Source organism: Erpetoichthys calabaricus, chromosome 12, assembly GCF_900747795.2.
Source record: "Erpetoichthys calabaricus chromosome 12, fErpCal1.3, whole genome shotgun sequence".
NCBI lineage: Eukaryota > Metazoa > Chordata > Cladistia > Polypteriformes > Polypteridae > Erpetoichthys > Erpetoichthys calabaricus.
In genome coordinates, this window is record NC_041405.2 from 21,668,136 (window position 1) to 21,681,710 (window position 13,575).

General features: G+C 43.9%; 1 protein-coding gene across 1 annotated transcript in view; it reads left to right on the forward strand.

Moving 5' to 3' along the window:
- The window catches only part of LOC114662329 (uncharacterized), a 59,654-nt gene that overhangs the window by 36,934 nt on the left and 9,145 nt on the right, over positions 1 to 13,575 (forward strand). Inside the window, exons 10-13 of the mRNA XM_051934916.1 lie at positions 2,398 to 3,038; positions 6,420 to 6,515; positions 10,001 to 10,234; positions 10,334 to 10,493. Coding sequence (XP_051790876.1) covers positions 2,398 to 3,038; positions 6,420 to 6,515; positions 10,001 to 10,234; positions 10,334 to 10,493 — 1,131 coding nt within the window. The remainder of the gene's footprint in view (positions 1 to 2,397; positions 3,039 to 6,419; positions 6,516 to 10,000; positions 10,235 to 10,333; positions 10,494 to 13,575) is intronic.

Consider the following 13,575-nt stretch of genomic DNA (forward strand, 5'->3'; position numbering starts at 1 on the left):
ATTTATCAATTTCTGAAATACTGAGACAAATTATTTCAGCCATGAGAAAGAATAATGCAATCACCTGAGATACCCAAGTATCTTTGTGGAGGCTTCCTCCATCTTCTACCTGTGGCTGGTGACAATGTATGTGCAGTTAACACAGTAATCTCCTGTCTCCCCATACAGACTCAGATGGCTGTGATGAGAATTACTGAGTCTGTAGTTTGGGGTTCAGTGGCGCCCCCTTGTGGTTACACTATTTAACGCTTTCGGCTCGGAATTTTCACGGTGGCGCAGTGGTAGCGCTGCTGCCTCGTAGTACGGAGACCGGGTTTGCTTCCCAGGTCCCCATGGAGTTTTCATGTTCTCCCTGTGTCTGCGTGGGTTTCCTCCCACAGTCCAAAGACATGCAGGTTAGGTGAATTGGCGATCCTAAATTGTCCCTAGTGTGTGCTTGGTGTGTGGGTGTGTATGTCCTGTGGTGGGCTGGCGACCTGCCTAGGATTGGTTCCTGCCTTGTGCCCTGTGTTGGCTGGGATTGGCTCCAGCAGAACCCCGTGACCCTGTAGTTAGGATATAGTAGGTTGGAGAATGGATGGATGGAGTGATGGCCCTGGATTTTCTGTTTTAATGGGAAAATTTTTTATTTGAGATATTCTACCTTTGGGGTGTCTAGGAAGCTCAAAAATGAAAAAACAAAAAATTATCATTATTATTATATAATAGCTGCCAAATACTTCAGTCTTCTTGAGGAAATAAAATTGAAAGTGGAGCTACTTACTATGTGGTCCATTCTCACTTCTGTGTTTCGCGGACTGTATGCCTGTCTCTCCAGTCTGTGCTAATAGTAGCACGCCCCGGTTCCAAATGACTGCAAACGTACCTGTGCTTTACAAAAACGGCTACATATATGTGTACTAGTAATAGGACGTCAGGGCCGAAAGGGTTAAGTATAAGCTAAGCGAGTTGACCGTTAGGACTGTGAAGGAATGGCTGATGGAAATGGGGCTTTGCACCCTTATGTAAATCCATCCATCCATTTCCAAACCCTCTGAATCCGAACACAGGGTCACGGGGGTCTGCTGGAGCCAATCCCAGCCAACACAGGGCACAAGGCAGGAACCAATCCCAGGCAGGGTGCCAACCCACCGCAGGACACACACAAACGCACCCACACACCAAGCACACACTAGGGCCAATTTAGAATTGGCAATCCACCTAACCTGCATGTCTTTGGACTGTGGGAAGAAACCGGAGTGCCCGGAGGAAACCCAAGCAGACACAGGGAGAACATGCAAACTCCACGCAGGGAGGACCCAGGAAGCGAACCCAGGTCCCCAGGTCTCCCAACTGCGAGGCAGCAGCGCTACCCACTGCGCCACCGTGCTGCTCCCTTATGTAAATAATACATTAAAAGTCAGTCATTTCAAGCAGCCATTAGCAACACTAGTAATGTTTTGGCTGTATTTTAAATGAATTTAATTGTGTTGAATAAATAAAAGTTTCAATTTCTACCAAAAACATGAACATTTCTGGAAGTGTCCAAACCTGTGAATTTCCCCTTGGGATTAATAAAGTATCTATCTATCTATCTATCTATCTATCTATCTATCTATCTATCTATCTATCTATCTATCTATCTATCTATCTATCTATCTATCTATCTATCTATCTATCTATCTATCTATCTTTGACAGGTAGTGTATGTATATACATGGTAAGCACTAGCTGCTGCATGTTGTCTGGGTGAAATATTTCTAGGGTGTGGAGCATTTCTCACAATTTTTGAAATCCCAATGTGTCATGGATGGCTTGGTGGTGCAGTGTTTAGCACTCTGGCCTCACAGTCTCTCAGGTGTGGCTCCCACCTTGACCTGAGCACTGTGTCTAGAGAGTCTGCATGTCCCCCGATGTTTATGTTAATTTTTTTTCCCCAGGTATTCTGATTTTTCTTGTACATCACATCTCATATTAGGGGCAGTGTGTGTGTGTGTGTGTGTGTTTGTGTATGAGAGAGTGGACCCCGAGATTTCATCTTGGCCCAATGCTTCTAGTGTAGACTCCAGACAACCCTGAATTGCATGGTTAGAGAATGCTGTGTATGATTTATTCAAAGTGCCAAAATGCTGACACATTAACAAAGCATGCTGGTATAACCCAATAATAACAAATTGCATTTACCTAAGAGGTGGATAATAAAAACTGAATGTCTCCTCTTCAATCGTGGATCATAAATGAGATCAGAATGCCTGACCTACACCTTGAGGCCTACTCCACCCGTCTCTAGGCATTTTCTTCTGCGTTTCGTTTCTTTGTTTGGATTTTTGTTTCCACTTCCTTGTCTCGGAGCCAATCAGCTGTAAGGACATCATAGCTGCAGGGCTTACTGCAAAACTCCTAACAAAACACATACAGGGAAGTCTCCTCTGCACTCCATGTTTCGGCAGAACGACTTGATATCAGTGAGAGAGACGACAATGGAAGCCCAGGATCCCGAGTCACTCGATCAGTTTTGCTGCTCCGTGTGTCTGGAGGTCCTGAGGAACCCGGTAACCCTCCCCTGTGGACACAATTACTGCACGGAGTGCATTCAAGAGTACTGGGATCAGTGTGGAGTGCACAGCTGCCCTCAGTGCAGGCAGTGCTTTCCCTTGAGGCCTGCCCTCTGTAAAAATACACTGCTAGCTGAGGTTTTGGAAAAATTACAGCGTGAGAAGGTTAGCAATTCTCCATCAGACTCTGACGCAGGACCAGGAGATGTGGTGTGTGACGTGTGTCCAAGGAGAAAGAAGAAGAAGGCAGTCGCATCCTGCTTCACCTGCCTGGTCTCCTACTGTGAGGCTCACATCCTGCCTCACCGGGAATTGGAGGCGTTTAGAGCACACAAGCTGGAAGCGCCGGCCGGAAACCTGCAGGAGAGATTCTGTCTGGAGCACAAGACGGAGGTACAGCTTTACTGTAGGACGGATCACACGTGCGTCTGCTTGCTGTGTGTCGCAGTAAAACACAGGAACCACGAGCTGGTGGAGCCGGAGATGGAGAGAGCAGAGAAGCAGGTATGGAGGACCTCAGGGTTTGGTGGTGGTGGCAGACCTCTCAGGCATTCCAACTTTCAGAAATACTCTCCAACCAACTTAATCCAATTCAAGATGGTGTAGGTTCTGACAGCACTGGTCACAAGGCACAAGCACACTGGCACTGACACTCACGTAGCGCCAATTAACCTACATGTCTTTGGGATGTTGGGAGGAAGCCAGAGACAATTTCATACTCAACTATCCAGATGTGAGATTTGACTCCAGGGCACTGCATTTGTGAGGAAGTGGTGCCATGCTTTGCATCACCATGCCAGGCCTCTGTGGTTCAAAGATTTATTAAAATTAGACGCAGGCTGATAACAAAGTCAGTGAGGTTCAAAATGATTTAAATGCCACGATGTAACAAGGCAGCATAGTGTAGTGGTTAAGGATTTGGACCTCACACCCTGAAGCTGTAGATTCAAATCCTACTACTGACACTCTGTGACTATAAGCAAGTGACTAAACCCGCCTGTACCCCCAAGGTTGGGAAACACAACAAAAAATGAAACCAATTGAATCTGTCAAATGTTGTGTTAAGGCGTTGAACAAATAAAGAAATGCAAAGAGGATACAAGTCACTTACATGTTTCTTTTTTGGTCCACTTCTCTTACAGACTGCAGTATAAAATACTCCTTGTGGATGGAGGGGATGGGGGTTGTCCTGTTTTAAGATTCTCCATAGTCACTGGGTGGTGGAGCTGGGGTAATCATGAAAATGTTTTGCGGGTACTTTTTGACTGAGAGTAGATTGAGATACTCCCGACCTGTTTATAAGGTGGAACTGAAATGGAAACCAAGCACTGAACTGAGAACTTCTCAGGATTAGTCTTATTGCACACAGCAGAACTCTCAATGGTGCGAGGGAGCTGCTGGCAGAGGTCTACACGAATGCTCTTCATGGTAGCTGGTAATGGCACATGAGCCTCTCATACAGCACGTTTACTTGCAAACACACTGTGGAATTGTGACGATGTGGGTGCTCTCCACACTCCCATGCAGCTTCAGGGAGCTCTTAATAATGTCATCGATGAGCTGGGCAGTGAGGCACAACAAATGGAGCAAGGGGATGGTGCAAAAAGTGGAAAGTGCTTTTATTAGATAGATAGATAGATAGATAGATAGATAGATAGATAGATAGATAGATAGATAGATAGATAGATAGATAGATAGATAGATAGATAGATAGATAGATAGATAGATACTTTATTAATCCCAAGGGGAAATTCACATAATCCAGCAGCAGCATACTGATACAAAAAACAATATTAAATTAAAGAGTAATAAAAATGCAGGTAAAAACAGACAATAACTTTGAATAACAACAAACCAGTATCCAAATAAATAAAGTGCAGTGTCTCAAAAGTCATTAAATAAATAATCCATAAAAACAGAAGTGAAATTGTGGAGGTTAAAAAAACACACTAGAAAAAACAATCCTTTACAACGAGGTTAAAACAACGACTGGAAGCAATCCTTTAAAAACACAAAGCCCGGTGTCTTCTTTTACCTGGCGGCTCCCCTGCTTCTCCCATCTGGGCCCCACAACAGGAGAGTCACCCTAACAGCAGCTGACCTTCTTCCCACACGACTGATCTGGAGTCTTCCCGATCCCTGGCTTCGGTCTAGCACTCTACAGATCGAGACTTGGCTTCCCTAACGACCAGGATGCTCATGCCAGGGAATTCACCTACCAAGCCTCTCGACTCCTGCTGTCTTACACGGCGAGCCATCCGTCATCACCGGTCACTCCAGCTCCCTGATCGCTCTGCTGGAGCAACCACTTCCTTCTGCCCCACCGAGTGTCGGCCAAACACTCTTCTTGGGGCTCACCTTCCAGCTGCCTACGAGCACTCACTCGCTCGTTCTCTTTTTCTTTCTCTTTCCTCACGCACCAGCTTTCTCGTCCGGCTTCCTGCCCTCTTCCTTACTCTCACAACCTCCGTTTCTTTCTCTCTTTTTTTTTCCTTTCTTCCCTCTGCTAGCCACCTCGCGGTTCTATTTATGATAGGGATGTCATTCAGCTGTGGCGATTAGCAGCTCCTGGGAACAATTATGGATGCGGACAACTCCTCACCTGTGCACTTAAGTGAGAAACGCCCACATCACTAATTCCCCGAGAACCGCTTGACCACACACCACCACGCCCCCTCGCTAAGCGGCGATTATTTATTTAAAACTGGCCTTTTTGATGTGAGCTGTGGACCCGCTATACCACAGGCATACGAACGGGGATCGTGGCCAGGGAAGAGCATCGATTACTACCTGGACGGGAGGCCTGAGAGAAACGTCACTGGCAAGCTTGGCAGAAAGATCATATTGTGTCCAGCCGGCATAAAATAATGGAGGGACCAGAGGAAGCTGGAGCTTAGGAGTAGGTCTATCCCCCATACGCTAGGTGGCAGTGGTCCTTGTGTAAGAGCCCAGTTGGGAAACCTGCAGGGGTGCTAGGGAAATGGAGTCCGGAAGTGCTGCCCTGTAGGATCAGTAGAGGGTGCTGTTGGGGAAGGTCCACTCTACTTTGTCTATGACCCAGAAGTGCTTCCTAGAGGGGACAGAAGGATACTGGAAGCATTCCCGAGTCCAACTTGCCCATCTGTCGGTAGGGTGAGTAACCTGGTTAGGGAAGAAACACAGTTTCTTAAAAATCTACATTTCAATGTGCAAGTACACCTCAAGAGTTCTCCTTTGGCAAATCGCTCCAACATCACTAAATGGCGCAAATCATCGACTACCATGAATCTGTAAACAAGCGTGAAGTGTGAATTTTCCTGTGTTTTATAAAAACATTTAGTCCTTCATGTGCTGTGAAGTACATAACATCCATCGTCTTTCCTACATCCTCGACCTGAGCCACTAATGATTCGCGGAATGAACACAGTGTCACCTGATCATGCCGTCTCATCATATCAATAGCAAACAGTTGGATGAAAACTTAACTGACACTTCATTAATAAGTTTCTGTTACTGAATGGCACACAGCACACTTTTGTCTGCTTGTCTATTGTCTGCTCGGCTGTTCACAGCAGTACGTGCGCTAAATGCCTTACACCCAGTGCTGCTAATAATAGTGCAGATATTTGTAATTCAGTAAAAGAAGGTTACTTTCTACTTTGAATAGTAATTGGACTAATCTGCTTTTAACGTGTTACCCCCAACACTGCTCCCAAGGTTGTACTGCTGGAGCTTAGCACTGTGTGTTCAACTCATCAAATAAATCTATCAATTTCTGAAATACTCAGACAGATTATTTCAGCCAAGAGGAAGAATAATGCAGTTGCAAGCTTCTGCCATCTTCTACCTGTGGCTGATGAAAGTCTGGACAAAGTTAACACAATGATCTCCCATCTCTCCACACAGAATCAGATGGCTGTGACGCAGAAAAGGATCAAAAAGCAAATCCAAGATAAAATTCATAAAGTGAGGAAAATGAAAGAGGCTGTACTGCAACTCAAGGTGAGTCTTGAATATGGCTGCTGCCTGAAGGTGTGTGTGACACTAGGAACAGCAGGAGTGTAGAAAGAACAAAGACAAGACAATGTCAAGATGTTGAGGTACCTGTAATAAATCCATGTAATTGCTATTAGACCACTGGAACATAAAGAAAAAGAGAATTAATCAAGTCTGGTGACACCTACGTGCCTTCCTCAATGGTTATGAAAGGACTGACGACATCTGGATAGGTTGTCCTGGGCTCGAAAGACCCTCACGGTGGCTGCTGGCCTTTTTCTGAGCCCTGATCTTCCAGTCTGCAGGCAAGTGGGTGAGTGACAGTGTTACATTAAAATTAACCTGTGGTGTACCCTAAAAATGAGTCCCCAGTGTTGTCAGACTAAATAATGAACTAGTGAGACCACATCTGGAGTATAGTGTGCAGTTCTGGTCACCACGCAAGAAAAAAGACATAGCAGCACTTGAAACTGTGCAGAGGAGAACACCCTGGTGCATCCCAGAACTTAAGGACATGAGAGACTCTAAGGGACCTAATCCAGGTCTTCAAAATTTTCAAAGGCCTCGATTAAGCAGATCAAGCAGAATTCTTTCAGCTTAACTGTCAATCGGGTACTTGTGGACATCGGTGGAAGTTAAGGGGAAGAGCGTTTAAAACTGAAGCAAGGAAGTAGTTCTTTAGGCAAAGAGTTGTGGGAATCCTGAACAAACGACTGAGACATGGAGTTTAAGTTGTCTTTAGAAGTTATGAAGCAAGTCTTTGTTTTAGACATTTCTGATCCATTCATGAAAAAGAATGAAAAACATGCTTTGGTGCATTTGGAGTTATGAATTTTTTCCCTCTTAGTTATCCCAAGTTCCTGAGGAACTTTGAACATTATATTTAACTAGTTAAGATGCAACAAACTGATGCAACTGATCTTCAAAAATTTAATATGAAATTTATAAAAAAATAATATTAAATAAAACAGTTTCTACAACTTGAACAGGTAGGAAAGGTGTACCAAATTAAAGGGTTAGTCCACCCAAAAATGAGAGTGTTTTTATATTGTAACGAATCGAATATGTGAAAAGTGGGTCGATCAGTACAGCTCGCCTTCCTAAACTGTAATGCGACTGGTATAAGAATAGGACTTCCGAAAAACCCTTCATAGGGGCCAGCTTAAGGGCTCTGGTGATTGTAATTCCTCGTCACTCCAGGGATTGGCGCTGTGACCCAAATGCTTTTTCTCTTCCACCCTCTGCAGACTGGAAGATCGATGGCCATACAACTGCTGATGTCACTTCCGGTGTCCTTCTACCTGGACAGTCCTCTTTCTGCAAGAAGGATTTAAGGCCAGAAGATCAGCCATTTTGAGATAGGAGCTCACATCTGTGATTATTTCATTTCAATTATACTGTGTCACCAGAGTGACAACCCATCTTTTTACCGTGGTCTGTGTGTTCTCTTACAACAATCAGATTCTTCTTGTGTATATAAAAAAGGCAATTTTGGCAAAAATAGAACAAATTTATTATATGTCTAAAAGAATAAACATGAAGATGGAAACACCAATGACACTCCCCAAACCCCCTCCACCACAAACACAACACACAATAACCCTTATTGTGCGGATAAAAACATAAACAGAGGATCACACACCCCTGCTCCTCTCGAAGTTCACACAATCTCTCTTACTAAACTACAGTTAATATATGCACGGCGGACGCACCGAGGCGAATGCGCACTGCGGCCTTGGCGCCCACCCCAGAGTCCAGAGTCAAACGCAGCGACTTTCCAATATGTGGCGGCTTCCCCAGAGTCAGTAGGTGGCGCCCGAACCACACAACCTGTACAGTCAAACGCAGCGGCTTCCCAAAACGTGGCAGATTCCCAGAGTCAGTAGGTGGCGCCCAAACAACACCACCTGTAAACTAGACTTGCTCTAATCCACTGTGCCAGTAATGTAGATCACATAACGGTCATTCAGTTTGGCGCCCGCCCCAGAGCCAAATGCAGCGGCTTCCCAAAACGCGGCAGCGCCCGCCCCAGAGTCAAACGCAGCGACTTCCCAAAATGCAGTGGCTTCCCAGAGTTAGTAGGTGGCGCCCAAATAACACAATGTAATGCGCCGTGGCGCCCACCCCAGAGTCAAATGCAGCGCCTTCCCAAAATGCAGTGGCTTCCCAGAGTCAGTAGGTGGCGCCCAAACAACACAACCTGTGAGCTACACTTGCTCTAATCCACTGTGCCAGTATTATAGATCACATAACAGTCACAGACTCAAACCCAGCGGCTTCCCAGACTCAGTGGCTGGCACACGAACACCACAACCTGTAAACTAAACTTGCTGTGCTCCACTCTGCCAGCAGTTGGTGTCAGCAAAGGCAACAGAATCACGTCTCCACAAAACGAGACCGCTTTACTACAGATATGCTTATGTAGTTAAATGACATTTCCCCAGACGCACCCACCCTCCATGATATGTCATCCATCCAGATATCGGACAGAACAGATACTGATTGCCATTCTTGGATTTCCGATTTTCTAGCGAATCGCAGGCTTACTTGTAGTCCAGATTTCAAACCATCTTATTTTACTGGATGGAATAATTGTAGAAGCTGGCCAATGAACGACAATAAATTTGAAATGTTAAATGGTTCAACAGTCAATACTGCACAATAATAAAAGAAAAATTCAAGACGTTTAGCCAGGACCATTAGATGTAACAAGAGCAAACACAGTTTTCAAAGGATTATCCCCCTGGAGATGAATGCTGATCTTCACCAATCTTTACAGGTCTTTTGTAGCTGTGGTTTTTTTAATGGCCAATGTCGTTTAGTTAGTCCACAAGTCTTTTTCCTCCAATTACTGTTCTTCTTGTCCTTTTTGAAAATGGTGCTATTTACACAAATCATAGATCCCAGAAACTGAACATCCTGCCTCCACATGGCCAGAAAGACAAATGGCAAGTGCATAACATTTCTATGTGGTAGTGCTACAATATGTTACTTAATGTAGTTTGTGGTGATGGTCGGGGGAAAAAAATGTATTTCATGTTTTCATGCAGAATGGAGAAAAAAATTCTTATGATATAATAAAAAACAATAGTGACCAATGCTGTACAATGTCAAACAATGTGTAAAACATCCATGGAAAATAGAAACTCGCATTACTTATGTGGCATAATCCACATGTCATTTATCTAGTCATATGCTCAAAGTGTGCAAAACACTTGCTTTTTTGCTATAACATTGTTAAATAGTCTACTGGAATAATCAGCACACATCATAAATAGGAAGCAAAGCCTCATGGGATTGAATTTCTGATGTGATGACCTGCCTCCTTCCACTCATTCATTAGTCAAGTGTCCTGTCTTGACTGTTTTCCTTCCTCTCACTTTCTGCAGTGCACTGAACTCCTCATTTAATTACCGCATACTCTTCAGTGCTGACACCCCAAACCATTAAACCCCACAAGCTAATGAAAGATATTGTTAACTTCTCCTCAGAGTTCAGCAGAGATAGAAGTGCAGGAGTGTGAGAAGATCTTCACATCTCTAATTCATAGCATTGAGAGGCTGAGGTCAGAGGCGACTGCGCTTATTAGAGACCATGAGAGGAGAAAGGTAAGAATGAACGAAGAGCTCATAGACCAACTGGAGAGGGAGATTGAGGGGCTGAAGAGGAGAGACTCTGAGCTGGAACAACTGTCAAAAATAGACGATCACATCCATTTCCTCCAGGTATGAGAACTGTTTCAAAACAAAATTAAGGGATATCACAGGAGGCTTCAAAAAGGTGTTTTCTCTGAAGTTTTCCTTCTCTCTGTTCTTTACATGTAGAAGTTTTCATCATTTCATGAACAACCTGAAGATCGAAACCTGACAGAAACTGCCGTCCATCAAGATTTACTTCCTGACACATTAAGCAAGAACCTTTCTGATCTGAAGAAATGTCTGCAGAAGATAATGAGCTGGGAGTTTGTGAAAACAGCAGAATTGAGTGAGTTATGCATATCTCTCTATATATAAAATCCAACATCTGTCTGTCTGTCCACTTTTCACGAGAAAACTATTAAACGAATTTAGATCAGATTTTTTTCTATAATTTGCTTCAACATTCCGGTTGATTTTGTGACTTCTCTTATCCCACTATGTATCATAATTTGCTTGTGGTACTGATTTATTTGTGCAAATATGAGAGACACGCAGCGGGCCCGTTCCTTACTTCCCCTTAGCTAGCGAACGAGAGAACTACTTAACAGATTTAGATATGTTTTTTTCTATAATTTACTTGAACATTGCGGTTGATTTTGCAACTTCTCTCATCCTGCTAAGAATCATAGTTAGGTTGTAGGAGTGATATATTCACGCTAATCTGAGACAGAGGCTGCAGGTCGAGGGGAGGGGGAAGCGTGACGTCAGGAGAAGGCAGCCAGGCAGGGCCCTTCTCACTGTCCTATTTCACTAATACGCGGGTGGAGCTGTGGGGAACAGCTAGTTTTAGGTATTAGGGAAAGACACCAGGGTAGTGGATCATCAAATTTGAACACAAGAACTGGAAATTGCATAAGAACCACGAAATAAAAGCATACTGAGAACACAACACAAGAGTGGTCATAAAACAGGGTCTGGTTTAAACAGGGAAGAGTAATAGACAAAGCAACAAAACCCAATACACAAAACAAAACATGAATCCAGAAAGCAAAAAACAAAAGTCCTGACTCCTTAAGGTGTTTTCACACTTACAGTGCATCCGGAAAGTATTCACAGCACATCACTTTTTCCACCTTTTGTTATGTTACAGCCTTATTCCAAAATGGATTAAATTCATTTTTTTCCTCAGAATTCTGCACACAACACCCCATAATAACAACGTGAAAAAAGTTTACTTGAGGTTTTTGCAAATTTATTAAAAATAAAACAACTGAGAAATCCCATGTACATAAGTATTCACAGCCTTTGCTCAATACTTTGTCAATGCACATTTGGCAGCAATTACAGCCTCAAGTCTTTTTGAATATGATGCCACAAGCTTGGCACACCTATCCTTGGCCAGTTTCGCCCATTCCTCTTTGCAGCACCTCTCAAGCTCCATCAGGTTGGATGGGAAGCGTCGGTGCACAGCCATTTTAAGATCTCTCCAGAGATGTTCACTCAGATTCAAGTCTGGGCTCTGGCTGGGCCACTCAAGGACATTCACAGAGTTGTACTGAAGCCACTTCTTTGATATCTTGGCTGTGTGCTTAGGGTCGTTGTCCTGCTGAAAGATGAACCGTCGCCCCAGTCCGAGGTCAAGAGCACTCTGGAGCAGGTTTTCATCCAGGATGTGTCTGTACATTGCTGCAGTCATCTTTCCCTTTATCCTGACTAGTCTCCCAGTTCCTGCCACTGAAAAACATCCCCACAGCATGATGCTGCCACCACCATGCTTCACTGTAGGGATGGTATTGGCCTGGTGATGAGCGGTGCCTGGTTTCCTCCAAACGTGACGCCTGGCATTCACACCAAAGAGTTCAATCTTTGTCTCATCAGACCAGAGAATTTTCTTTCTCATGGTCTGAGAGTCCTTCAGGTGCCTTTTGGAAAACTCCAGGCGGGCTGCCATGTGCCTTTTACTAAAGACTGGCTTCCGTCTGGCCACTCTACCATACAGGCCTGATTGGTGGATTGCTGCAGAGATGGTTGACCTTCTGGAAGGTTCTCCTTTCTCCACAGAGTACCTCTGGAGCTCTGACAGAGTGACCATCAGTTTCTTGGTCACCTCCTTGACTAAGGCCCTTCTCCCCCGATTGCTCAGTTTAGATGGCTGGCCAGCACTAGGAAGAGTCCTGGTGGTTTCGAACTTCTTCCACTTATGGATGATGGAGGCCACTGTGCTCATTGGGACCTTCAAAGCAGCAGAAATTTTTCTGTAACCTTCCCCAGATTTGTGCCTCGAGACAATCCTGTCTCAGAGGTCTACAGACAATTCCTTTGACTTCACGCTTGGTTTGTGCTCTGACATGAACTGTCAACTGTGGGACCTTATATAGACAGGTGTGTGCCTTTCCAATTCATGTCCAGTCAACTGAATTTACCACAGGTAGACTCCAATTAAGCTGCAGAAACATCTCAAGGATGATCAGGGGAAACAGGATGCACCTGAGCTCAGTTTTGAGCTTCATGGCAAAGGCTGTGAATACTTATGTACATGTGCTTTCTCAATTTTTTATTTTTAATAAATTTACAAAAATCTCAAGTAAACTTTTTTCACGTTGTCATTATGGGGTGTTGTGTGTAGAATTCTGAGGAAAAAAATGAATTTAATCCATTTTGGAATAAGGCTGTAACATAACAAAATGTGGAAAAAGTGATGTGCTGTGAATACTTTCCAGATGCACTGTAGTTTGGTTAGTGCAGTTTTTTCAAAGTCTGGTGTGATTTCCCAGAAAGTTAATTTCTGGTTCGTTTAGGTAGATGTGAACACAAAACACCCTTATGGAGAAACAAATAGCAATGCCCTGTGAGCCCGACGATCAAACTCCCTATAATTACTCCACAAAGCGATATACGCAGGTGAGGCATTCTTTCAATGTGATCGGTTTTTGGGTGTGATGCGGAAAAGAAGGCACACTAACTCTGACATATGTAATCAATGTTTATGAAACGTTTCAAAATTAACACAGCAGACATAATGATTTAAGAGGCTATGTTCATATGGTGTCTACTGGAGAGTAAATACACAGCATTGTACAGTTACATGAAACTCATCTGAAAGCTGAAGTACAGCAGTGAATGCCCTCGGGAGAGCTTGCTTCCTTTTGTACACTTACCCACCTGAAACGTGTCCCTTTCACATCTTTTGTGCTTGGTTTCCTAGGGAAAAACAAAATGTTTCTGCACAATGCAAGAATTCTGCGATGTGTCCATGGAATGTTTATTAGTATGTTGAGTTCTCTTGAAAGTATGTTGAGTTCTCTTGAAATGCAACCAAACTAGCTGAAAATTGAAGCAAAGTAACTAATCATCCCCTAATTTGGAACAAAATAAATGGACTATAAGTGTGAAAATGCATCTAGAACTGTTTCCATAACTTGCTGGTC